Genomic DNA, 23,164 nt, shown 5'->3' with positions numbered 1-23,164 from the left:
CTTTTTCCAGCTCTTGTGAAGTCAACGTGTTTGTTAGTTTTCTCTGCAATTTTCTCTGTAAATTGTGATATTTTAGCTCGGGAAAAGTGAAAAGCGGCTTGTGGAAATGTTCTTAGTGCCTGTGAAGGTGTGAAAAGTGGAAAATCGGGGGTATTTATTGGCCAAATAAGTGAAAACTGTGCAGTTTCTACAGCAAAACATTCACTCCCGGACCAATTTATTCCGCGTTCAGGTGGGATTCCACCACCCAGGAAGCATTTTCCTGTCCCCCACACAGACCTTCCTTGTTGCAGATGACCTGTGGGAAAGTCCAAAAAACCTGCAGGAAGTGATTTGTGTCGTGAAAATACAGAAAAATATCCCGTAAAAATTGGTCAGGGAAAGAATGTTTTGATTTTTCACTTTGCGCATTTTCACATATTTGGCCGCTAAATGACCATAAATTTCCACTTTTCACGCCTTTCCTGGCACTGAGAACACTTCAGCAAAGCCCATTTTCACTTTTTCATGGAAAAATATCCCCAAATACTGAGAAAATAATACGAAATGAAAAACATGTTGAGTGCACAGAAAAGAATGATGAAAATGTCGGAAGCATGCGTCAGAGAAAGACGAAAGATACAGAAATACATTAGTGGGAGTGAGAGGGAATGACAAAAAAATGTCAGGAAAAAATGTCATGATCATTTTCTCTTGACATTCTTTTCCTGCATAGCACCATTATTCGTGTTCATCCCAAGTTTGAGCCCGATCTGACGACTTTCGATTTTGCTCGGTACACAAATGCTGTGTCTCAAAGAAACACAGCTAAAATCCTCATTCTTTACACTTGATTTGCATCTGTATAGAATATGTATGTAGATAAAACTCTTGACCTTTACCCTTCTCATGTGTCGTTTTTGATAACCCGTGTCGAAAATCATTTTAAAAGTTTTCTTTTAATGAATAAGGTGTTATCGAATACACAACATATTTGATATTAAATTTTCAAAATAGAAAGTTAAGTTTTAATTCTAGGAGAATTTATTGGAATAAGATTAACTACATAAATCCTTCTTAAGAAAAAGAGATAGAAAAGATTCATCTCTGCATAGTAGAAGAATATCAAAAAGAAAATTCTTTTCTTACAATTTAGCATAGTTAACTAATAAAAAATCTTTTAAAAATTCCTTAAAAAAAAATACTACTTTTCCAGAAATCTTAAATGATCTTCAAAGAGAACTTTTGGAAGAATAAATCATTTTTTCTATAAAACCAAAAGGAAGCGATTAACTAAGATCAATAGTTTACTTAAGTAAAATTCGAAGAAAATCCAGAAAATCTCTCTGTAAATGATTTTAAAATAGGGACATTATAAATTTTCAAAATGTAACGACCACAAATTACCTTTCTTTCGCTGCAATCCGCAAATTTTCATTTTTTAGCTACTTATCATGACTTTTAGAGATAGAGCTTTGAAGAAAAGCTCAATTCAGCTTTCTCAAGAGTTGATTTAATAATAAAAAATAAAAAGATAAAGCTGCGTGTAGACAATCGCCCACATCTCTGATGTTTTGTCCCTCTCCTCCCTGGCTAACCTCTGCCAAACTTCTTTCTTCACCTATAAAATTATCTCAAAGCAAAAGATTTTCTATGTAAGATTGTCATGGCAAAAGACACGCGGAATTGAATTGTTGCTCATCCTCACGCAAAGCTTCGCCCAACCACCACACCGGGAGAGCTTTACTGGGGGGTAAGAGGGATGCGAAAATCTCCTCACAACTGCTTGCGTCTTGATTTTTGGGCATCTTCTGAGTCATCTCTTTATATTTGCGTGGGAAATATAAAATGAATAAATAAATCAGGTGCGAGGAGGTATTACAGGTGGATTTTGTATGCCATCGTGTAAGAAAAAAAAGTATTTATGTGTTATTTTTCTATCTCTCACACGTTCCACAATACACAAAAGGGAAGGATTAAGACTTTTGTGATTAGGTGAAGATTAATTTCTTGACACCCTCTCACGGGAGCTCTTTTGCACCATAAACGTGTACATCAGAAAGAAGAAGAAAAAAAACCCAAAAATCACATTTTAATGTATTTTATGGATGTGTCGTGACAAAAAAATTTATAACGGGGTGGTGGATGTTTCTTCAGCTAAATTTAAACATTTTTTTTTGTTGTTGCGCGATGTGGCTCAAGTGGAGCATTTTTAGAAGCACGTGACTGCATTGAAGTAGCAACGCCAATACTGACGACCCTTGCTGGGTCCCATAGCCACCCTGTGGCCACGTCGTTCCAGGTCCATCTACCACGTGCAATTAATTAAAAAAAAAAAATGAGAATGGAAGGAAAAAAGAGAAAAGAAATTCCCTTTAAGGACTTTTAGGCTCATTGGTGTAGCGACGACATCAGAAAAACTCACCAAATCCTCCGAATCGTTGAGATCAGCGTCGTAATCCTTCAAATTGTCCAAAAGCTGTGAATCTTCGCCTTTTTTTCCGGGGGGAAAGGTAGGCGGAAGGTGCAGCAGGAAGCAGGATGGACAACGTGGGTGTTACAAAACAAGTGGGTGGGTTATTTTATGGCAATCACAGAAAATACCTGAAGCCGCCTCTTTGGGGGGTCTCCGCTGCTTCTGCTGCTGCAGAATATATTGCTGAACTATCTTCCGATGCGGACTTATTTTTGACACTTTCTCCTTCTCCAGCTCATTCGATGGTACTCCCTCACTCTCATTCTCCAGTGCATGGTGTAGTGCCACCATTATTCGATCCAGCAACATTGCAGCCCTCTTTGGGACAATCATCTACAAGGATTTCAATTTATTTTATTCTTTTCTTTTATCTTTTGGTTGAATATTAAAGAAATTCAGACACTTTTCGATTAATTCACATATGCTTAAGAAATTTTTTTTAAAAAATTTCGCCAAGACTATCTTTAAAATTGTCTAAAAAAGTAAATTCTCAATCAAAATTCTTGAAATTTCGGACAATAATTTCTGAAATTTTTCTTTTAACTGAATCTAATAAAACTTTTTTGAAAATAAAATCGTTTTATGCCATTCTTATGAATTAAATTTAGCAAAGAACATTTTCTGATTGTAAGAAATAAGTAGGTACAATGGGCAAATCTGGGTTAAAGAAGGAATTTACCTGGTTCTATATGGGAGAAAAAACCTCTCATTCAATGAAACAATTAAGATTAAGCACTATTAGGCAAAAATAAAGATTTTAGAGTATTGCAAAAAAAAACAGAAATCATTCTTTAAATTAAAAAAGAAAAAATGATGACGTCATTGGGTGAAATTCACAATACAGACAGACTTAAAATTCATTAAGAAAAACTTAAGTTTTCTGAAGGTTCTTTAATTTTTCTTAAGAATGTCTTAAGTTTTCATAGGATTTCATAAGATTCTTTAAAAAAAACTTTAGATTTATTAAGAAAAATATAAGATTCTTAAGTTTTTTTTAAAGATTTATTAAGTAAATCGAGCTAATTGCATATTTCTATGCAATTTTTACGAATTTCGATGCCCGAAGACTATCAGAAAAAACCATCGAAAAATGTACGTTTAGCCCGATTTAGCTTGACAGCTTGATTCTTAAGAAAACTTGAGCCTTTCTGAATAGTGAATTTCACCCATTGTTTGATTTTTGAACACAACTATCCCGAAATCCACTTTAGCTCAGAGAAAAATGAGAAATTTTTAACGATTTATATTCTTTCATTTCAATTTTCTGCAATATTACGCGTATCTCAATTCTTCTCTGAATGAGGTTTTCTTCCATACAAGATTTTGAGATTTTTTTAAACAATATTCTACACTGAAGAATTTTTTCACTTTTCATAAAAGAAATAAGAAAACTCTTCCAGAATTATCAGAGCTAACTTTAAAAATGTTTTCACAAAAGCTTTGAAAAGTAAGCACAGTTAAAATAAAAAAATAATAAATATTCGTGAATATTTCTTTAATTTTTCTCAATCTTCTTGGTGATTCACTTCCAAATGAAAATCACAATTTCTCACAAACACAAATTCTTATTTAACAAAAAGAATGAAATAAAGCACAAACAGGTAATAAGAGAAATTTTACAGGATATTCGTCGTAATTGATGTGAAAATTGTTGTAATTGTTGGAATCTACATTGTTATCGGGGGAAATGGGTGCCACGGCACCCCGTATGCTGTACACAAGCGGCCGATCGGCTTCCACGAATTTCGCCACCACCGTCAACAGGAAAACCGCAAGGAAAGTCATTCGAATCATTTCCACGCACGATCGCACATTTTCACACGGAAACATTCACAAACAGTCTGCTTGCCTACCCATGGATGCTTCTGCCTTTTATAGGGGATGATGGTGTAGCTCTCTACATACGGATGGTGCGATTGTGCGACACCCCACCGCCAATCCACCTCCTTTTCCTCTTCATTTGCTGCCGCACTGATGTGATGCCAGCCCGACAGGAGAAGTGGTTGGTGGGAGAGTCGCAATTCCATCTTTCTATGCGTCGGACAATTTTCACGCTGCGACGAGTCCTTTTCCCACTTTGTTGGCCTTCGGACTAAAAGTAACAACGCATCATTCTACTAAACCATGTTTGGGGCTGGAAGTGTGAGAAGAGCTGCTGCTTGGATGACTTGGTCACTTTGCGAGGGTGGTCTTTGTTACCTACTCTTTGATACTCTTTGATGTTGCAAACATTGTGGGTGTTCAGACAAGTTGAAAATTGTATATATTTCACCCCCATCGAAAATCTCCCAAAAAATATTAAAAATAAATCACATCTTTGCCCCCAAAAATAGACCTAAAAGATGATCAAGTTGTGGTGGAAAAAAAAGGAATTCTTACCTCATTGACGATGACGAGTAAACGGTCAAATCCTTGGAGATCCCTCCGGTATCGTCCCACGGGGAAAATTTGATCCTTGAGCTCTCATCTGGGAGGCACAAGCCACAAAATTGCGCCTCATGCTGCGACCAGCATGCATCGCCATTTCTAATTACACGCTCAACTTGCGTTGTAATGAGTAAAACCTTTTAACTCCTTCCCCGGGACGCCCCCATATGGATTTTCTTTATAGTCTCCGACGATGTGGCAAATCATTCACATTCCCTCCTTCAACCCCCTGATACGCCTACGTTCCACCAAAATGCGCCAAATCAATCCACACACCAAGAAATCTTAATATACAGAATGATCCAATTGAGCTGAGTTTTGCATTTCTTTATTGCTTCTATTTAACTATAAATATTCACTGATTGTGTTTTTTGTGTCTTTTTAGGGATATTTTAAGGAATAATTTTAACCAAGAAGCGTTTATCTGAATAGAATTATTCGGATTATTAGTTAATACTAGGATGATTCGCTAAAGAAATCTAAATATTGCGGATTTAATCCTAAAATAGCTCAAATTAATATAACGAGCAGAATCCTTAGAAATAGTTAATTTAACCCTTTAAGGACCATTGGGTCATACGCTGACCCAAACAATCGAATTTGAATATGTTTCATTTTGTATAGTTATTTTATGAATATTGAGTCAAAATTAGTACAAGAATATGTCTTTACAATCCCTGATCATTTTATGACCACAAAAGGATATTCTCAAGGACTTACACGATCAGGAAAGACGAAAAACTGTAAATTGTCCTATTAGAGCCCAAAGGAACCCCCAAAAATTATTTTTAGTTCAATCAGCTCGCTAGATTGATCACGATCCTTAAAGGATTAAACCCAAAAAAGGACTAAATTCAATCTGAAAAGTAATAAATTCAAGTTGAAAAGCACTAAATTCGTTTTTCGGCTTTTAAAAAAAGATGCTTGTGAAGTAAAAAATATTCAAATCTTCATCAATAATCGGATTTTTTTGGCAAAAAAAATCAAAATATTCGCCAGATAAACAAACACCTCTTAATGTTAACAGCTTATGTAACTTCAAGGGGTTTATCTGCCGAATATTTAGACTATTTCTGCAAACAATCCAAAAATTAGCGAATAATCACAATATTTCCAAAGATCAGAATATTCACATTTTCAACTAAAATTTAGTACTTCTTCGGCTTGAAGACTTTCTTGGTCAGAATTTACTTTCTTTTTTAGGATTTTCAGTACTTTTTAGGCTTAAAATAAGTACTTTTTCATATTGAATTCAAAACTGTTTCGATTAGAATTTACAATATTTTAGACTAGAATTTAGTATTTGTCTTTCTCGATTAGAATTTAGTACTTTGAATTTACTTCTTAAAATTGAATTTAAAAAAGAGTACTAAATTCTATTCGAATCAATAGTAAATTCAAGCCGAAAAAGTTTTACTTACAAAAATTAATAGTACTAAATTTTATCCAAATACACTGAATACAATGGGAAAAGGTAGTAGTAAAGGTAGTATAAAACCTCTCATTTACCTCAGTTTTTTTTTCAAAACAATTACTTTGATGGCAAATTGAATTTTCAACCCACTAAATTAAACCCAGCTCAATTGGCACACCCTGTGAATCTTTCTCAATTAAATTCAAATAAATTACAAGACGATCAAAGGGAATTCATTTGGGAAAATCAAAACAAAAATAACTTTGTTTAATTTCACATTTATTTCACTACTTTTTCCACTTCTGCTTCTTTTTTTTTTTTGCTTTAATTGTCCATCTCCAACTGCCTTTCAAAAAATCTCCTCACAAAGAAAAAATTACATATTTCGTCCCAGAAACAAATAAAATAGGTTACACAATATTGTGTGCAAGAAAAATTATTTTCTTTTTCGTTAGAAGAAGAATTTTCTCCAGCAAATAAAATTCTTCTCGAGAGATTTTTCTTTTTTTTAACGATTTAAATTTAAAGAAAATATTCACTGAATGTGGTCAAATATTAGCATAACTTTATGCCATCAATATACCACAATTTCTTTTCGAAAATATAAAACAAATTAAAATGTTACAAAATGAAAAAAAAAATTAACAACAATTAAGTATTTTTTCTCGCACTCAATATATTAATAATAGAGAATAATATATTTTGTGGAATTGATGTGACAAACTTCAACAAGAATTATTTAATCCAATTCTTTTTTGTTGTTGTTGCAAAATCAGTTTATCGGATTACATTTGACTTTAAATCTGGAGCAAACATCTTTATTTTTTCAAAATGAAGAAAAAGGGATTTTGTAGAGAAAATCCCACCCCCACGTTAAGGTAAAAACGGGAGGCATTTGGTTTTTGGCCTTTGGCAAGGAGCTTAAATAATTCATTGTGTATTTTGTCGCCTGCGAATAAAATGCTTTCAATTACTTCTTTTCTATAATATGTATAGCACAGAGTGTGGTTGATGTTAAACCTTCAACATTATACAATACTTTTATTCTTTCTGCCCCATCCAGCCCCCAAGGCTGTGATCTTTAAGCGCCCATAAAGAGGAAATGATAGAGACAAAAAGAGAACAGAAAAGGAAAATTCTTTTTAGAGGAAGTTTGGTAAAAACCCAATCCACGTGAAAATATTATTTTTAATGTTTTTTTTTCCTTCAAATAAATAATGCTTTAAAGCAGCAAAAGACAATTAAATTAAATTAAAAGTAAAAAAGAATAATTTTGTGTAATGAAAGAAAGGACATGAATGGGAAAGAATAATTTTTGTGAGTTTTTTTTTTCAATCGTGCGCACCACAAAGAAGCATTTTTTGGTTGCACCACACCAAAGAAATTAAATTGTAAATTAATTATGTAAAGAAAAATGCTCCAAAAATTGAGAAAACTTTGAAATTGAATGCATTTCAATCGCAAGGAAATTTCTGTCTTTTTTCCACAATATCTCACAACAGCAACGCTTTTTTTTGTTTTATATCAATCAAGCCTTTTAAAATTAAATATTTTGATTTTCTTTTTAAAGAAAACAAAAAAAAGAAAACTTCCACCCACTACACAGTGTTGTGTGTGAGATAAGAGAAAAAGAAGAAATTCCAACATCAATTCACGCACAATTTGATTTTTTTTAAAGTTGTTTTTTTTTTGTTGTTGCAAAGATTCCAAAGAACAAAAGGTAAAAAAAAAAACAAATGACACAAATTACATACTTTCAATAATATATATAGATATATAGTAATATTAAATAAAATAATTTTGTAAGTTCACCTGTTTTTCTTTCTTTTTCATCATCATCATCATCATATCGCGTTATCATTATACTCACGATTGCTGTTTGAAAGATTAGCAATTTTGATTTGTTAAAAAAATGTCCATTCAGGAGAATTTTTTTTTAAATTATTTGTTTGTTTTTTTTCTTTCTATTATAATTATACTTGATTCTAGATATCATATTATATGTATACTAATTAAATAGGTAAGAGGTATAATATATATTTGTTATGTTTAATTTTTTGTGTAATGTTGTGTTTTTAGTGTTGTTTTCTGTCCTATATTTTATCGAAAAAAAAATTACTTCAGAAAGAGTTTAACAGCATTCTCAAAAAAAAAAAAAAAAACGAAATTTGCCCGAAATATTAACAAAAATATTCAATTTGTTGAAATACAGGGTGAGCCACAATTATTCTTAAGTTTTATTCTGATTTTAAATTAATTTCGGTAATTGTTTTCCCATTAGAAAACGTTTAATTTACAAAGAAAAGGCTAAATAAAATGTTCTTATTGGTTCCAATGATTTTCTTAAGATTTTTTTTTAAATTCTAGAATCTGATTTCATTTTTTTATGGAAAACTCAATTCTTAACCATAATTGACCATAATTCTTGAAAATTTTCTTTTATTCCTAAAATTTTTCCTTTAATCGTATTCATTCAAATTTTGAGGAAACAATTTTAATTTATTCCCTAATCTGGGCAAATCTGGCAATCAGTTGTATTGTGAGAGAATCGATCCTACTTAGCGATCAAACATTCCTTCTTAGCCCTTTTAAGAATTTTTGGACAAACGCTGACTCATCCTTGAAATATTCTTTATTCTTTAATTAACTGCAATTTAGTAATTTTTAATGTTTCTAATGATACAAAAAAATACCGAAACGTTTTCAAAAGAAAGATATTTTCAAAGAAAACTCCGCCATAACCTTAATTCTTACTTTTGTGGCACACCCTGTAATTCAGGATTAAAAAATTAATTAAATTTGCAATAATGCAGCTTCATGCAAATTCAATTTATACGATTAAAACTCTTCGCAACAAAAAACAAATTAAATGAAACTGAAAACACGAAGAAAAATATTCTAAAATTCACGATTTTGTGAATTTCTCATTTTCAATATCCTGCCAAGAACTTCAAAATTCTTTCTTCCTCTGAACTAAAAATTCCCAACATTCAAAAAATCGAGAAAAAAAACCCTGGATCCGTCCTATTTAATTTATTCTGTAAGTGTTTGTGTGTTGTCCTAAAGACTTTTCTGTTTGTTAGTTTTTTTTCTTCTTCTACAAAATAGAGAGAAAATAATTGATAGAATACTTCAAAAATAAAAATCATTTCCTAAACAAACAACAACTAATCCTTAAATTCATTTATCAATAAAAAAAAGTCAAAATTCTATCTCTTTGAAATATTCCATCAGATATTTCTCTTTTTGAAAAAAAAATTAATTATTCTGAAGAATATTTTTGTGTTGTGAGTGCCATTAGATTGAGGGATAATTGGGGGGTAAAGGGGAAACAGGGCAGGTTGTAAAATAAAAATCTAAAAGGTTTTATAGTTATTTAAGAAAAAAAAATATATGATTTTACTGACCTCCGTCATTCGAATAAAGATCGATGAAAAATAATCATCAGCGGAGTTTTGTACAACAATTTTCTGTGTGTTATCATCGTGTCATCATCATCATCCAGACAATTGGACATACATTAAAAAATTATTATTTTCCTTTTCTCACAAAAAAAAAAATCTCTAAAATTTCTAAATTTTATATATCTCTAGATTAATTTGCAATATGTTCAATATATCTGCTTCTTTTTTGTTTTAATAATAATGCTTGCATAAAAGATAAGGAAATATTATCCTTTTTTTATTTGTAAAATAATTTAATATTTAATGCATTAAGTCGCTAGTTAATATTGATTTTATTATTTTATCTTCTTTTTTTTTCTTGTGTTTTTAAAGAGGGACAAATACCTAAGGTTCTAATATTATAATAATATATAATTTGTAATAATAAATGTGAAAATAATTGTGAGCTTACCTTGCTCCAAACAGTTTTAAATTTTTCATTTTCATTTCATGTGTTTTTTTTTAAACTTTTAAACGTTTTTTTTTTCTTTTTTTTTGTGTGTGTATGTGTGAAAGGTTCTCATTGCAATGTTTTCATCATCTTTTTTGTGCTGACTTCCGAGTGTTTTTCATCCACTTCACTTCTTGCACTCTCCTTGAATCTCTCTTTTTTTTGCTGTGTCTCCTCACATCTATTCTCAATTTATTTTTTCTTTTGCATCCACGTGATGTTATTCCTTCTTTTTTTTATTGATTTTTTTTTCATTCGAAGTCAGAGGTACTGAGAAAATGTAAGAATTAAATAAATTAAAAAATATATTTAAAGAAAATTTTTATGAAGACGAGCCGAAACTAACTTCTTTTCATTTTTTAAGGATACACCACAGGCACAGGAAGATGGATTACGGGAGCCAAGCGCAGCGGCCCAGCCTGGGGAGATCACCGAAATCTCGGTGGCATCATGGGAAGCATCGGCGGCCCCGGAATCATCACACCCATTCCCGGTGGGACAATTCCGGGTATTGGTGTAATTAAACCTGCTGCTGTGGAGAAAGAATGGAGTCCTCCTTTAGGTTGGGAAGGATTTTTTAAAGAAGAGAGAAAACAAATTTGTAATTATCAATTCACAAACCAACAAAACTAAGTTTCTTTTCTTTCTATATTGTATAAAATAGATAAAGAACAAACATCATTATTCATTAATATTATTGTGTGTATTACAAGAAGCAAGATGGATTTATTTAGTTTTTTTGTGAAATTAAATTTTTCCAAAATTCTTTTTTTTTTTAAATCAAAATGAAGGCGTGATAGAGGATGTTCCAATTGCACTGACAAAAAAAATAATAATAAATTAATAAAAGAAAAATACTACCACACACCAAAACATCAAAAAACTTCTTATCATAAATCACCACTAGCAGCGCTAGGATTGCAAAATAAATTCAAAAAAAAAAAGTTTCTTTTCATTTTCATGGCCAAATACGTTGTAAAAGCAACACCATGCAGGTTAAAATTTATCTTATTCCACTGTTTTTAATTTGGTTAAAAGCTAATAAAAAATTTGAACTTTTTCTTTTCATCAAACCACCACTAGGTGTGCTCAAGACGCAAAAAAATAATAATTATACTTTCTTTTTCTTTTTTAATTTATCTTAATATAAATGGAGTGGATAGAGAAAATGGATAATGGATTAGTAATGTTGATATTTATTAGTAGGATGATATGGATTTATTCAATTTATATTGTCACTCATCTAATTTGTCCTCTTAGTCCGTTTGTCTGTCTATCAAACTGTCAGGTTCTTAAAACTGTCGAAAAAATGATTATTTTTTAATGTTCTCTGATTCAATTAAAGGCTCTGAATAGCCGAGAGTTTCTACTTGCACCGCTTCAACTCAAATATCGTGAGTTCAATTCCCACTGATAACCGAAAATATTTGATTGTAAAATCAAATATTTACCCCCCTAGTTTTCAAATGCTTTACGTTCCTTGTTAAAGTTTGAATTTCTTTCTAACTTTCTAACATTTGACGTGTTTTTACTTATCCCTCAAATTTTTAGCTGTGATTCTTTCGAAGAAAAGAATAGCACAGCTTCTGTCTACCACCTAAAATGCAATGTTGTCCGATCGGGCTCAAATTTGGTATTTTCTTTAACTTTTGTAATTTTTATTTCTTTTACAAAAGTTTCTGAATTATCAACGAAATTTAAAAAAAAATTAATTATTAAAATCCAGAAAGAAATTTCGCAAATTTCCCCAAATTTTTGATTTTTGTTTCTTCATTTGTTAAAAATTAATTGAAAAATAAAATGTCGTCATTTCGTGCATTTGTGTCAAGAGAGATGTATCAATGCTGTGCGAGAAAAGATGCATAACTTACCTGCACCGGGTATTCCTAATGCAGGAGACGGAGATCTCATCATATTGCTTCCCAAAAGAGTGGCAGTCTGGGGCGGAAAATTCATTGCGGGTCTCATCATTGGTGGCACCAAAGACATCGGACTAGAAACCACAGGCATCTACACCAAAACATAAAGAAAAAAAATAAAATTTTCTTTTTAAGGAAGAAATTTTCATTGAGATAACTCACCATTCCCAATGGAGGCCCAGTCTGCCGTGCCTGCTGGATTCTTTGCATCATCACTGCCCTATTCAAGTCTTCCAATTGTTTTTGCTGTGTGGCAGCAGCATGGGCAGCCACAGCGGCGGCATGCTTAAAAGAAAACTTCTGACATTAAAGACTCCTGTGACAGCACAACACTTAATAATAATAATAAATATTTAATAATATTTATCTTTTTTATTTTAACAAATTGGCGTGTAAAAAATTCAGATCAAGAGCAGAAATTAATATCCAATATCTCATATTTATATTTAATATTTTTTTTATCCAAATTTGTAAAAGACAAAAAAGAAAGATGAACTAAAAATGGAAAGTAAGTAAGAAAACTAAAGAAAAAAAAACAGACATTCGCTAACAATCACACATATTGTGAATTATAATATATAGTAATAGATAATATATAAATATAAAATCACAAAAGACATACCTTTTTTCAAAATATCAACTCTCTATAATTTTTTTTTTATAAATTTCTTTTTAACCCTATTAACATTTTTTTTGGAAATATAATATTTTGAAAGGGATAAAATTTTTGGATAAACATCAAAAAGCATTTGGGATTGATATAATGTAATTTTACGCAGAGAAATAACAAAATAAATTGATTTGAAAACAAAAATCTTACAAAATTGTCAAACTTTATTAAAAAAAAAAAACCAAAAATTCCACAAAAATAATTTTTAAATAGAGATTTTTCTTTTAAAAACAATTTACTTGCTTTTCCTGCGCGGCTTTTCTTGCACACACAACACACATTCCCATTTTCCACCCACACCAAAAAGAGATTAAGTTTCTCTCCAACATTAGAAATGTCTTGCAAATGAATTTGATTTTTTTTTTAATAATACTTTTGTGTAAAAGACAAATTTTTGCAAATTATTACTAATATTTAACATAAATAGAAAATAAAATTAAGTAAGAAACATTCCCATTTTTTTTTAAATTTATATTACTGTGACACCGAAAAGCTTCCAGATTCCACGTGAACACAATTTCTAAATATATAATTTATATTGCAAAAAAAAAACAAGAATAAATTATCTTTAGAGGTGCTTCTAAAGTGCAGGAGAAAACATCAACAATTCCAGCCTCCTCTTGCTTTCTCACTCTAATGGTTACGAGAAAAAATAAAACATTTCAGAAAAAATAAAAAAAGAAACTTCAATTTTAAGGAAATAAAAATTAGCAAGTACATGTTTATTCTAATTTAGAAAAAATAGATAAGGCAGAAATCAAACACAAGATGGTAAAAAAAAAGAAAAGAAAAATAAATCAAGAAAATAACAACCAACGCAGTGCCGCAAAATCAGAAAGCTTGTCAGTTTATTTTTCTTTCTTTTTGTGTTGTTGTTTTTGTAAATTTGTTGCTGAACTTACCCTCGTGCAAAATAAATATAAAACAATATAAAAAAATAAAACAGATCATCTAAATAAATTTTCTCTCATTTTCGTTAAATAAATGTTATGGAGTCTCAAAGTTTTTTTTTTTTTTTTGAGGAGGATAAGGAGCTTATTCACATCTATAGTGAAAAACGTTTATTCGAGGAAATCATCAGAACACGCCTAATATTGTAGAGAGTAAAAAAAAAAGAAGAAATCACCAAAGAAACTTCCTCTTTTCTTCTGGGATCAGCTAGAAAGAGCTGGCAAAGAATTATTATTTTACCCAAAAATGCAAACAATGACGTCACAATTGTGTTTTTTTAATCTCTTGATTTTTGTCCATAAATTTTGTGCTTCTTGCAACACAGAGACAAAAACCACGATGCTGACGTCTTTGTCTGTATTTTTCAAGCACATCTTTTTCGGCTCTTTCGACTAATTTCTTCTTGGTTTTTGACCCTCCGATTTCAGGTGTCCTGATTATTTTTTCTTCACATAAAGCGTTGTTCCATACGCAAATGAATAAAGTCCTTTTCATTCCTCAATTTTAAAATTCATTGAATGACAAATCTTGCTAAAATCATCATTCACGTAATTTCTTCTTCAATGAAATAAGAAAAGAAAGGTCAGTAACGTGGAACACGAAGTCATCTCCTTTTCATGACACAAATAATATATTTTTGTAGTGAATTTTTGAAATCAATTTATTATTTTTTATTTATCGTTTAATTCCTCTCACTTCTCACTAATTTTTTACTTATTGGAATTTTTTTTTCATTTCTTTCGATTAAATTTAATTGTCTAACTAAAAAGTAATAAGGAATTACGCAAATTTGTAAATTTATGCGATACATTTTTTTTTAAATTTATTTTCTCTTTGTCTACTAAAGTAGGACAATTTATTTTAAGTTTTGTTAATATTAAGAAATATAATACTGGGCGTTTTATATTTTGCAAAAAAAAAACTAATTGCAAATTCAGAAGAAGAAGAAACTAAAGCAAATTAAAATAAAATACTTTTCTTTTCAATTTCCTGTATTAGGTACCTATATTTTTTCATTGTCTATTGTTTTTATTAAGGCTACAAAATATTGATTTGTATAAAAAACTATTCTATTGTTTGTTTTCTTGTGAAAAAAATATTCATCACAAAAACGTCTCTTTTCTCTCTATTTAATAATTTTATTTTTATTATAAATAACATGTAGAAAAACGTTGTTAATTCTAATTAGAAAAAAAGAATTAATGCAGATTTTTTTTCCGCTTTCTTACCTTCTCTTCTAATTGAAATAAGAAAAATGTCTTTTAAAAAATATCTCTCTCTCTCTTGCTAAAAACGTCTCTCACAAGAGATTTTATTCTAGATATATTTGCAATTTAATTTATAATAAAATATTCCTCTAAACCACATCATTAGCAGCTAATAATATGGATTAATTTCGAACTTATAGTTTAATTGTTTTTAAAGGTGAGAATTAGATGAAGAAAAAAAAATAAAGAAAGCAAATACCTGGAATACTCATTCCTATGATTCTATAAATCAGAGTGTGTGATAGTCCAATTTTTAAGTCGCTAAAATTGTGAAATTTGTCACAGTTTTTTCTTCAAATTCTTTGTTTTATTTCAACCTCATAGGGAAATCTTTTTATTTTTTTTTTATGTTTTTCTTTGACAGTGAGACATGGAAAAAATGTTTTGGGGATCTCTTTGTGAAGAAAAGAAATAAAACAAATAATTAGAAATTAAAAAATAAATAAAGGAATAAATGCTGAAAAGAAAATTAGGAATAGTTTTCTTTTCCTAATTCCCACATAAAAAATCTTATTTTAGGTTTCAAAAGAAATGACTCAACTTTAAGAGAAAAAAATGCATTATTTAATAAACTTGAAAATTAAATACATACAAGAAAATGGAATTTAATAAAATGCTTTGTAGGATTTTCTTTTAAATGAAAATTAAATTAAACTTCAAGAAAAAAAAGACAAAGTTAGACAATGACGTAAAACTGTGCAATCTAAATAAATTTTAGTGGAGTTTTTTGCCCTCCTGCGGTCTTATTAATATTCTGTTGGCATAAAAAAATGATTTCTTTTGGAATTTTCATTTAGTTCACTGCCCTAGAAAAAAAAACAATGTTCGAGAAAGAGAAAAAAGGGAACTTCATAGAGGACACGGCGGAGGAGGAGGAGGACATAGTGAATTGTCTGAATCTCAAGAGAAGGTGTTTGACTGGAGTGGAGATGTCCGCTTGAAAGCGCGAGATAGAAAACCCTGATTGAAACATACCTCGGGAAATGACACAATGGCCGGAGCACTTGTTGTCACGGGGGCATAACTGCTGCTCATTTGCATTGTAACAGACGTCGTGGGTAAACTATGATGATGCACCGGTGGCATCTTCCCCAGCATCCCTGCTGACACAGCTGACGTAGCCGGTGGCACAACTTTGCGCTCGTACTTTGTCTTCCGTGCACGCAACTCCTCCAAACTCAAATCCTCCGGTGGATGCATAATCTTTGACGTTGTTCCCGATGCGGGGATTGTATTTGGAGGTGCTTTGTAGGCGTCCGATGTGGGTGGTGTATTGACATTTCCTGCTGAATTTGTTGTTGGTGGTGCACTAATTGTAGCATTGCTTGAAATAGAAACGAAAAAAAAACATCAAGAAAATCAATTAATATTTCATCATTGTTGCTTCAGTTCAATTGTCCCATCGTGCGCACATCACTCTTAGAAGAAAATTGGTTAAAATAACAAACAAAAAATCAGTGAAAAAGCACTTTAGTAGAACATTTCAGTTATTTTAACTGATTCTTACGAGCTAAATTGACAGAATGATTCAATAAAAGAATAAAAACGCGGATTAAAATAGACAAAAAGTACAACTGAAATTTTTTGGGTGAAAGATTTGAAACAGTCAAAACAACTAAGAGCTTAAAGGTGAATAATAAATTATTCGAAATGTCAAAAAACAACGGAAATTATTTGGTTAAAATATGTACTATAATGGAAACGATCAAATGAACAAAAGTTATTCAATGAGAGGAGAGTAAGGAAGATTTAAACAATTAATTAAACAAAAACTCCATTTTAACACATTAAGGACAAAACTGGTACTAGCTGCCAATTTTAATTTTTTTTAAATCAACACAGAGGTTGATGAGTTTAATTTGTCAGAAGAATAGAAGTTAATCAGTCGAATCACATTTTAAACAAAGTGCTTTCAACATTTAAATTGGTCAATAAGACAGAAGTTTTATTAAATTTAGTAAATTGATAGAATTTTTCAGTCATATTTATATTTCGAGCAACGCTTCCATTATTTATATTGGTCAAAACGACCAAAGTACTTTAGAAAAATTGACTGAATAATTTTGTTAAATTAGATTTCGCTGAATGTTTTCACGATTTGGATTGGTCCATATACTTAAACGCTGAATTAAATAATCAAACAATTTCCATCAAATGAATCACTCAGGATGACCAAAGTTTTTGATTCGGTCTCAATCTTCCACCATGTGAATTGATCACAATCGACCGATGAAGTTAAGTAAAATTGACAAAATAAGTCAGTTAAAGCCAAATCGATGAAAACAATGGTTAAATATCTTCAACTTAATAAATTAATCAAAATCACTAAATTTTTGACAAAAGAAAAAATTTGTGGAAGATTTTAATCAAAATTTTCAGTTAAAAAAGCTAAAGTATTTTTAATAGTGTACAAAGGCAAAATACTTGAAAATTCTATTAAAATTCCATCCAACTGGACAGATTTAGTTTGTTGCCAGCCAATTCCACCCCTGCCTCACCCTCGTAAGCATTTGGGTGTTGTGCTGATCAAATCCCATCTCCTGATTAATAGATTTTGTTTATATTTGCTCCGCTTTAACGGCAAAACGTCGCGGAAAAAACCTTCAGTTTGAATTTATACAAAGAGAAGAAGATGATAAACTATTATCTCTGCGTAATCGCTGTGCTTTTGTAAATAAAATAGAGCTCACACAACTATTAAATTCTATCAACTGCCTGATTTAAGAGTGATTTGTTGCCATTATTTTTAGCATTTGAGGTCATTTCATTTATAATTTTCTTCTTTTCCCACGAGTTTTGTGACATTTTTTTCACGTTTTCTTTTTTTATTATTAAAAATCAATTTCAAAGAGCTGCCAATCTAAATAGAAAGAAATGACGTGAACAAATCGTTCTCCTGCTCTTGTATGTAATCGTCAAAAAATCTTGCGGAAATCGTACCATTTCTAATTTTATCGTGAAATTTCTTAATGTTCAGTAACATAAAAAAATGCATAAAAATCCCGAAATAAAAAAAAACTTGAGAAATAGCTCACCTGTAGGCTGGGAAAGTTGGCTTGGCAGGCATTGTGGGGGTGAGGCTATTGCCCGGATGCGAGGCAGATGGGAAGAGTGGCCTCCCTGGGGCACCGAGCATGTGAGGATTCATCATTGGCATCCCAGCACCGGGATTCATGTATGCACCCGGCGGTATGGGACCCATATGCCCGAGCATTGGATTCATCTGCCCGTATTGACCTAGTAAATGGGGCGCCATCATATTTGGCATCACAGGCATACCCGTAGCTGCACCCATTCCCCCACCCATTTCTGGTTTTGTCTTTTTCGTGGCCGGCTCATCGTCGTCCGAATCACTCTTATTCCCATTCTTGGCTCGTTCGTGTTCCCTGATGTCCTCAGCTGGGATTCCCTCCATTCCGTAGATTTCAATTTCAATATTGGACCGATTTGGCAGAGAATTCGGCACCTGAAATGATCAATTTCAATTAATTTACTCCCTCCGAACAGCCACGGACAAATCACAATTCTTCCGAGATTCAGAAATCCCTCTTCCGGACAACCCCAGAGAGTCTACTGACCTTGTCAATTGTTTCCTTGTGAACCTGCATACAATGAATTGAGAGTCCTGGACCTGTGTAGAGCTTTTTGTGGCAGATGTGACATTTAAAGTGTTTTGCCTTTTGATGCTGTACCAGAATCTTATCATCGTCAAACTCCCGGTTGCAGTACCTGGAAGGAATTAAAGCCAATTAAGGAAATTTTACCTTCCTCCGGGGGAAAAGTCAAAAAACAGGCAAAATGGCTGCCGTTTTTCTATTACGTATTGTTGTGTGTACAAGCAATGCGGAAAAAAACCAAAATAACACAATTTCAAGCCACGAAATCCCACAAATGAGACATCAGGAGGATGACTGGGAACGTGGAAGGGATCTTGAGGGCAGAATATTGGGTGGGAATTGGGGAAAATGGATGGAAAGCACGTGGCTCTTTCATTGATTTTTCTCCCACCAAACCCCTTTCTGTTTACACCCGAAGACACCTCCTGGAGGGCAGAATCCCATCCATGGGGACCTGGAAACCCTCCACGAGGGTACTGAGCACACACTGTGAGAATTTTCATTTTGGGAAAACGTACCAGCACCACGGCTTCGACGCCTTTTTCTTCTTCCTTCCCATCTCGCAGTAGAAACACTAAACTTTTCCTCTTTCTCGCACTTGGCGTAATTAGTCCACTTTTTCACTGAATTTTCTTCGCGTTCTGCACAAAGAAAACTTTCTAATTAGCGTGGGAAATTCTAAAAATTTGCGCAGAAAGTTTTTGAGAAAAATAAGCGCGGTGATTTTAGTAAACTATGGCGCTGGTGTAGTGCACCACGCTGAAGTTTAGGATCTTTTTTTACAACTCGTCGAAAAATTAGACCAATTTGACGTTTTCTCGGCGAATTTTCATGAAACTTCAGTGTGATATGGTCTTTTGGTCAGCACGTGGTTTGTTTACAAAACAAGGAAAATTTTGCTCGAGAAGAAATTTTCCTGGAAAACACAAAGATGGGAAGGAAGCAGCGTGCAAAGAATAACAATGTGAAGCGTGAGAGGTTTGCCGTGAAGGAATTGGCGAGATTAAAAAAGTGCTTGGGCCTAATTGATGAGAAAGGCAATGAGATTTCCAAAGAGATCAAAGACATCTCAATGGTTAGAGATGCAAAAACCATCAAAAAGGTAAGTTTAATCTTTTGTTTAATTCGCATTGAAAACTCTTATTGTCTTTGTGATCTTGCACACAGAAAAACAAGGATTCAATGCAAGTCGACGGGGAGGATGAAGCAGTGAAGACGAAAAAGTTAAAGAAGGTGACGATTGTCAATGAGAAGACAAACGTGGAGCATGTGTACAATGCAAAGACAATGAAGGATCAATTCGGGAACTATCCAGTGTGGTACAAACGGAGGCTGGAGAAGAAAAAGAAGCACAAGAAGGGCAATGACAACGGTGCCAAATCCCGCAAGAGTCGCAAACAAAATCTCTTCACTGTCACGGATCCTTATCAAAATCTTGAATATGAATAAAAAAAAATCTTCAAGAGAAAAATTCTCGCAGAAGCTTTATTATTCATAAAAGAAATCATTAAAATTGGGCCCAAAAAAATCCAGCAAAAGATAAAAATCTTTGGAATCATGCAAAGTTCCGGACATACTTTTTAGTTATTAGAAAAATCTGCAAGAATTTCAATCTGTCCACCAAGTTTCTCACGCAGAGCCTCCACAGAGTCCCTACTGATGGGATTCTGTTGCAAATTGAGCGTCTGGCAATTACGGAGAACCACCAACTTGGCCAGACTTCTATCTCCCAATTGATTCCCCGCCAGATTAACTTCCTTCGCAATACTCATGAATTGTTCGTAGGCCAATGATGTAATTTGCAGGGAGGACAAATCCAGAGCTGCATTGAAATCTCCAGCTTCAATCCATTGCTCAAGCACCTGCTCTACAGCCCATTTACTGCCCAAATCTTGGTAGTAGCCCCGTCGGAGAGAATCAACTTCCTGAAGTTTTCTCATGTATTCAAGAGCCCTCGTGTGATAGGCCTTTCGATCAATGGCCCTCATGAGCAGGGCTGCTGTGAGCAGAGTCCACTTGCTGTCTGGTTCAAATTCTAGCAATTGACTGCATGACTCTAGTTGTTCCTTCAACTGACTCAGGACAGCCTTCCCGAAAATATGTTCGAATTTTGGTAGCTTTACCCCAACATATTCTCCCCCTTCTGATGCTTTAACCTCCATCCTGTGTTCCTGCTGCTGCTCATCAGAGAAAATCAACTCAAAAGTTCCGTTTTTCACTGTACTCTCTCCTAGTTTTGTCCACGTTGTATCATAAGCCGCCCCAGAAGCTGATCTCCATCCTCCAGCACCCTCTAGGACGTCCAAAGATCCAGTAAGTTGGCATTTGTGGAGATTTACGGGTTTCGTGAAGGCTACAGTGGCTAAATTACCACTGTAGCGGAAGGCAGCCAGGTCCAGGGGTAATTCAGAATAGCCAAGAAGCCATCGTTGGTAGAACCACGCACTGCTATCTTTGGGATCTGTAAAGGCAGCCGTGAGAACTAGCTCCAGCTCACTCTGTAGCTTCTCCTCATTGATAGCCCTCTGGGGGTCACTCTCGTGCGGGAAGAGAATCGGCAGAAGCTTGCTGCGGTAGTGCCAGGAGGAGTAATTTGAGAAATTTGTCTGAATTTTCTGTGTGCAAAATTCCAGTTCACTCTCAGGCTGAACACCCGCCTTCTCAGCCACGTAGCGTCTGTAATCCCAGCAGTGGAAGTTCCTCTCATCCAATTTGAGGTACCTCGTACACAGATCCACTTCACGCTTCCAATCCGGATCGGGGCGTGTTTCCAGAATCCAACTACGATGATGCCATGCTCCGTATGATTTGGGATTCACCTGGAGGCACTGTTCAGTGAAGTGAAGGTCACCTGTGTGGAGATCTCGCAACTCTTCCTCCGTGAGGGTTTTCCTCAGTTCCTCAAAGCATTCCCGACGAATATTCCAGAGGGTGTAGATATCGGGATTACTGCTGAGGAGCTTCCGTGTGAGATCCAATAGATCCCTATCGAATTCCTTTGCATCCCTCTTTGCGCGGATTTCCTTCATTGCCGCCTGGTAGAGCTTCAGCTTCTCATCTTGTTCCAGCTTCTTCCTAGCTGCTTCCTCCTCTGTTGTGCGTACTTTAAGGCGTCCGTGCTGATTGGAAATTGAGTTTTTCATTAAATTCTGACCCTCGGGAGTTTTCTGAGGACTCTCCCTGCCACCCCAACTACTTACCATGTCTTTTTGCTAATTCTTTGTTGAAGAATAAAAAACTTGGGAATTTCGTGATGAAAACAGCTGTTCCGTCACTCCGCGGAATGACTCAACGTGAAACCTTTCAATGTCACGCGGGATTTTCAAAAAGAAAATTAATTTGAGGCTGTTTTTGAGACTTCCTGGTCAAAAATTGAGAGTAATTGAAAGACAAGAGATTTCTTACAAGTATGTGATTATTAAAAATATGCTTTCCAATACTTCCGTCTCAGTGAGAATGTTAATTTCTTCCATTTCTACATTGTGAGCTAATGTCTCAATTATTATAAAATACTCCACATCCGGATGCCTAATTCACTAACAGAACAAAATCTCCAACATTTTGAGCTCGCATCTATCACTTCAGGCTGTTGCATACTTCCGGGTCCAGTCACGTGCATTCTGAATTGCAATTGCCTCATTGAGCTTCCACTGTTCCGCCACATCATTGGCCAGTGGATCATCGGGATTGGGGGCACTGAGGAGTGCCTGAATTGATAGGAGGACAGTACGTATCTGCAGTGCAGGGCTCCACTTATCCTTGAGGATATCCAGACAAATTCGTCCCAGACGATCGATATTCGGATGATAGATTCGTGTGATGAAGCGCACCTTTGGTGCAGACAGTGGGTATTCCTCGGGCAGGAAGAGCTCCAACTTGAAGTTGCCACCCTCAAATGGGGAATCCTTCGGACCAGCTACAATCACATGGAAATATCGGGCATTTGTCTCATCGGGCAGTGCAGAGATTCCCGGAACTGGCTCCTGCATCAATCGCTGCGTTTCCTTTATGATTCGTCGCGGAAGTTCCATGTTGTTCACTCCCTTTTCACGGCAAAAAGATTTATTTTTCAATGAGAATCAGGCTTTGGGGAATGCCCACAATCCACCAGGGTACTCACTTGTTCTTGGATTTCACTTCCTGTCGCCCAATTCTGTTTTTGCTTTGTTGTGAAAATTCTTTTTGTTTTATTCTTCGGAAATTTATCGGACTTCACTTTGAAAGGTTCGTAAATACACAGAGAAAAATAAAGTGCAAAAGCACATTTACGCAGGTTGGATTTTGCGAGTCAGTCATACTATTTTTCTGAAAAATTTTATTTTTCCTTTTTTCAGGGACAAGAAATGAGGAATTCTTCAGAATTTGAGGTTTCTTCTGCTTTTCAATGAGGAAATGATTTTTATTTCTTTTGTTGATGAATTTTATGAATAAAAAACCTTCAAATTGACGCAAAATTTCATTTATTTCCAAAACTTAAAAAATCACAGAGCCGCCTCATGAAAAATTGAGTGAACAACTTCCAAGAATCCGCTGAAAAAGGTTGAAAATT

The 23,164-nt window shown here is 33.7% G+C and overlaps 4 protein-coding genes across 15 annotated transcripts; 1 reads left to right on the top strand and 3 right to left on the bottom strand.

Moving 5' to 3' along the window:
• Window positions 1-2,064: 2,064 nt before the first annotated feature.
• LOC129792214 (uncharacterized) lies at window positions 2,065-6,169 on the bottom strand. 2 transcript variants are annotated; one of them, XM_055831049.1, is made up of 4 exons: window positions 4,076-6,169; window positions 2,584-2,788; window positions 2,405-2,472; window positions 2,065-2,287 (listed from the first exon to the last, which is right to left on the bottom strand). In XM_055831049.1, exons 1-4 carry the CDS (start codon window positions 4,283-4,285, stop codon window positions 2,192-2,194), a joined length of 579 nt encoding a protein of 192 aa, XP_055687024.1. In that variant the 5' UTR covers window positions 4,286-6,169; the 3' UTR covers window positions 2,065-2,191. The 2 variants fall into 2 exon arrangements, with proteins under 2 accessions (XP_055687024.1, XP_055687023.1); XM_055831048.1 differs by having other exon boundaries at window positions 2,191-2,472.
• Window positions 6,170-6,558: 389 nt separating this feature from the next.
• On the bottom strand, window positions 6,559-19,378 carry LOC129792206 (BUB3-interacting and GLEBS motif-containing protein ZNF207). Of its 10 annotated transcripts, none has more exons than XM_055831030.1 (10): window positions 19,134-19,378; window positions 18,577-18,727; window positions 18,034-18,464; window positions 15,974-16,322; window positions 12,272-12,406; window positions 12,062-12,200; window positions 10,537-10,746; window positions 10,152-10,460; window positions 9,704-9,766; window positions 6,559-8,171 (listed from the first exon to the last, which is right to left on the bottom strand). In XM_055831030.1, exons 1-7 carry the CDS (start codon window positions 19,172-19,174, stop codon window positions 10,619-10,621), a joined length of 1,374 nt encoding a protein of 457 aa, XP_055687005.1. In that variant the 5' UTR covers window positions 19,175-19,378; the 3' UTR covers window positions 6,559-8,171; window positions 9,704-9,766; window positions 10,152-10,460; window positions 10,537-10,618. The 10 variants fall into 10 exon arrangements, with proteins under 10 accessions (XP_055687005.1, XP_055687007.1, XP_055687004.1 ...); XM_055831032.1 differs by having other exon boundaries at window positions 12,272-12,394; window positions 19,134-19,371; XM_055831029.1 differs by having other exon boundaries at window positions 6,559-9,766.
• An 85-nt stretch (window positions 19,379-19,463) lies between these two features.
• On the top strand, window positions 19,464-20,086 carry LOC129792212 (protein LLP homolog). Its single transcript, XM_055831046.1, has 2 exons — window positions 19,464-19,717; window positions 19,783-20,086. The coding sequence occupies exons 1-2, from the start codon at window positions 19,547-19,549 to the stop codon at window positions 20,062-20,064; spliced, it is 453 nt and encodes a 150-aa protein (XP_055687021.1). The 5' UTR covers window positions 19,464-19,546; the 3' UTR covers window positions 20,065-20,086.
• LOC129792205 (ubiquitin-conjugating enzyme E2 N-like) lies at window positions 20,074-22,853 on the bottom strand. 2 transcript variants are annotated; one of them, XM_055831025.1, is made up of 3 exons: window positions 22,736-22,781; window positions 21,816-22,658; window positions 20,074-21,734 (listed from the first exon to the last, which is right to left on the bottom strand). In XM_055831025.1, the coding sequence occupies exons 2-3, from the start codon at window positions 21,816-21,818 to the stop codon at window positions 20,196-20,198; spliced, it is 1,542 nt and encodes a 513-aa protein (XP_055687000.1). In that variant the 5' UTR covers window positions 21,819-22,658; window positions 22,736-22,781; the 3' UTR covers window positions 20,074-20,195. The 2 variants fall into 2 exon arrangements, with proteins under 2 accessions (XP_055687000.1, XP_055687001.1); XM_055831026.1 differs by lacking the exon at window positions 20,074-21,734 and having other exon boundaries at window positions 22,013-22,658; window positions 22,736-22,853.
• Window positions 22,854-23,164: the final 311 nt, after the last annotated feature.

This window comes from Lutzomyia longipalpis, chromosome 3 (genome assembly GCF_024334085.1).
Source record: "Lutzomyia longipalpis isolate SR_M1_2022 chromosome 3, ASM2433408v1".
Lineage (NCBI taxonomy): Eukaryota > Metazoa > Arthropoda > Insecta > Diptera > Psychodidae > Lutzomyia > Lutzomyia longipalpis.
Note: the sequence above shows the minus strand (reverse complement) of the source record. Positions and strands in the feature narration are given on the sequence as shown.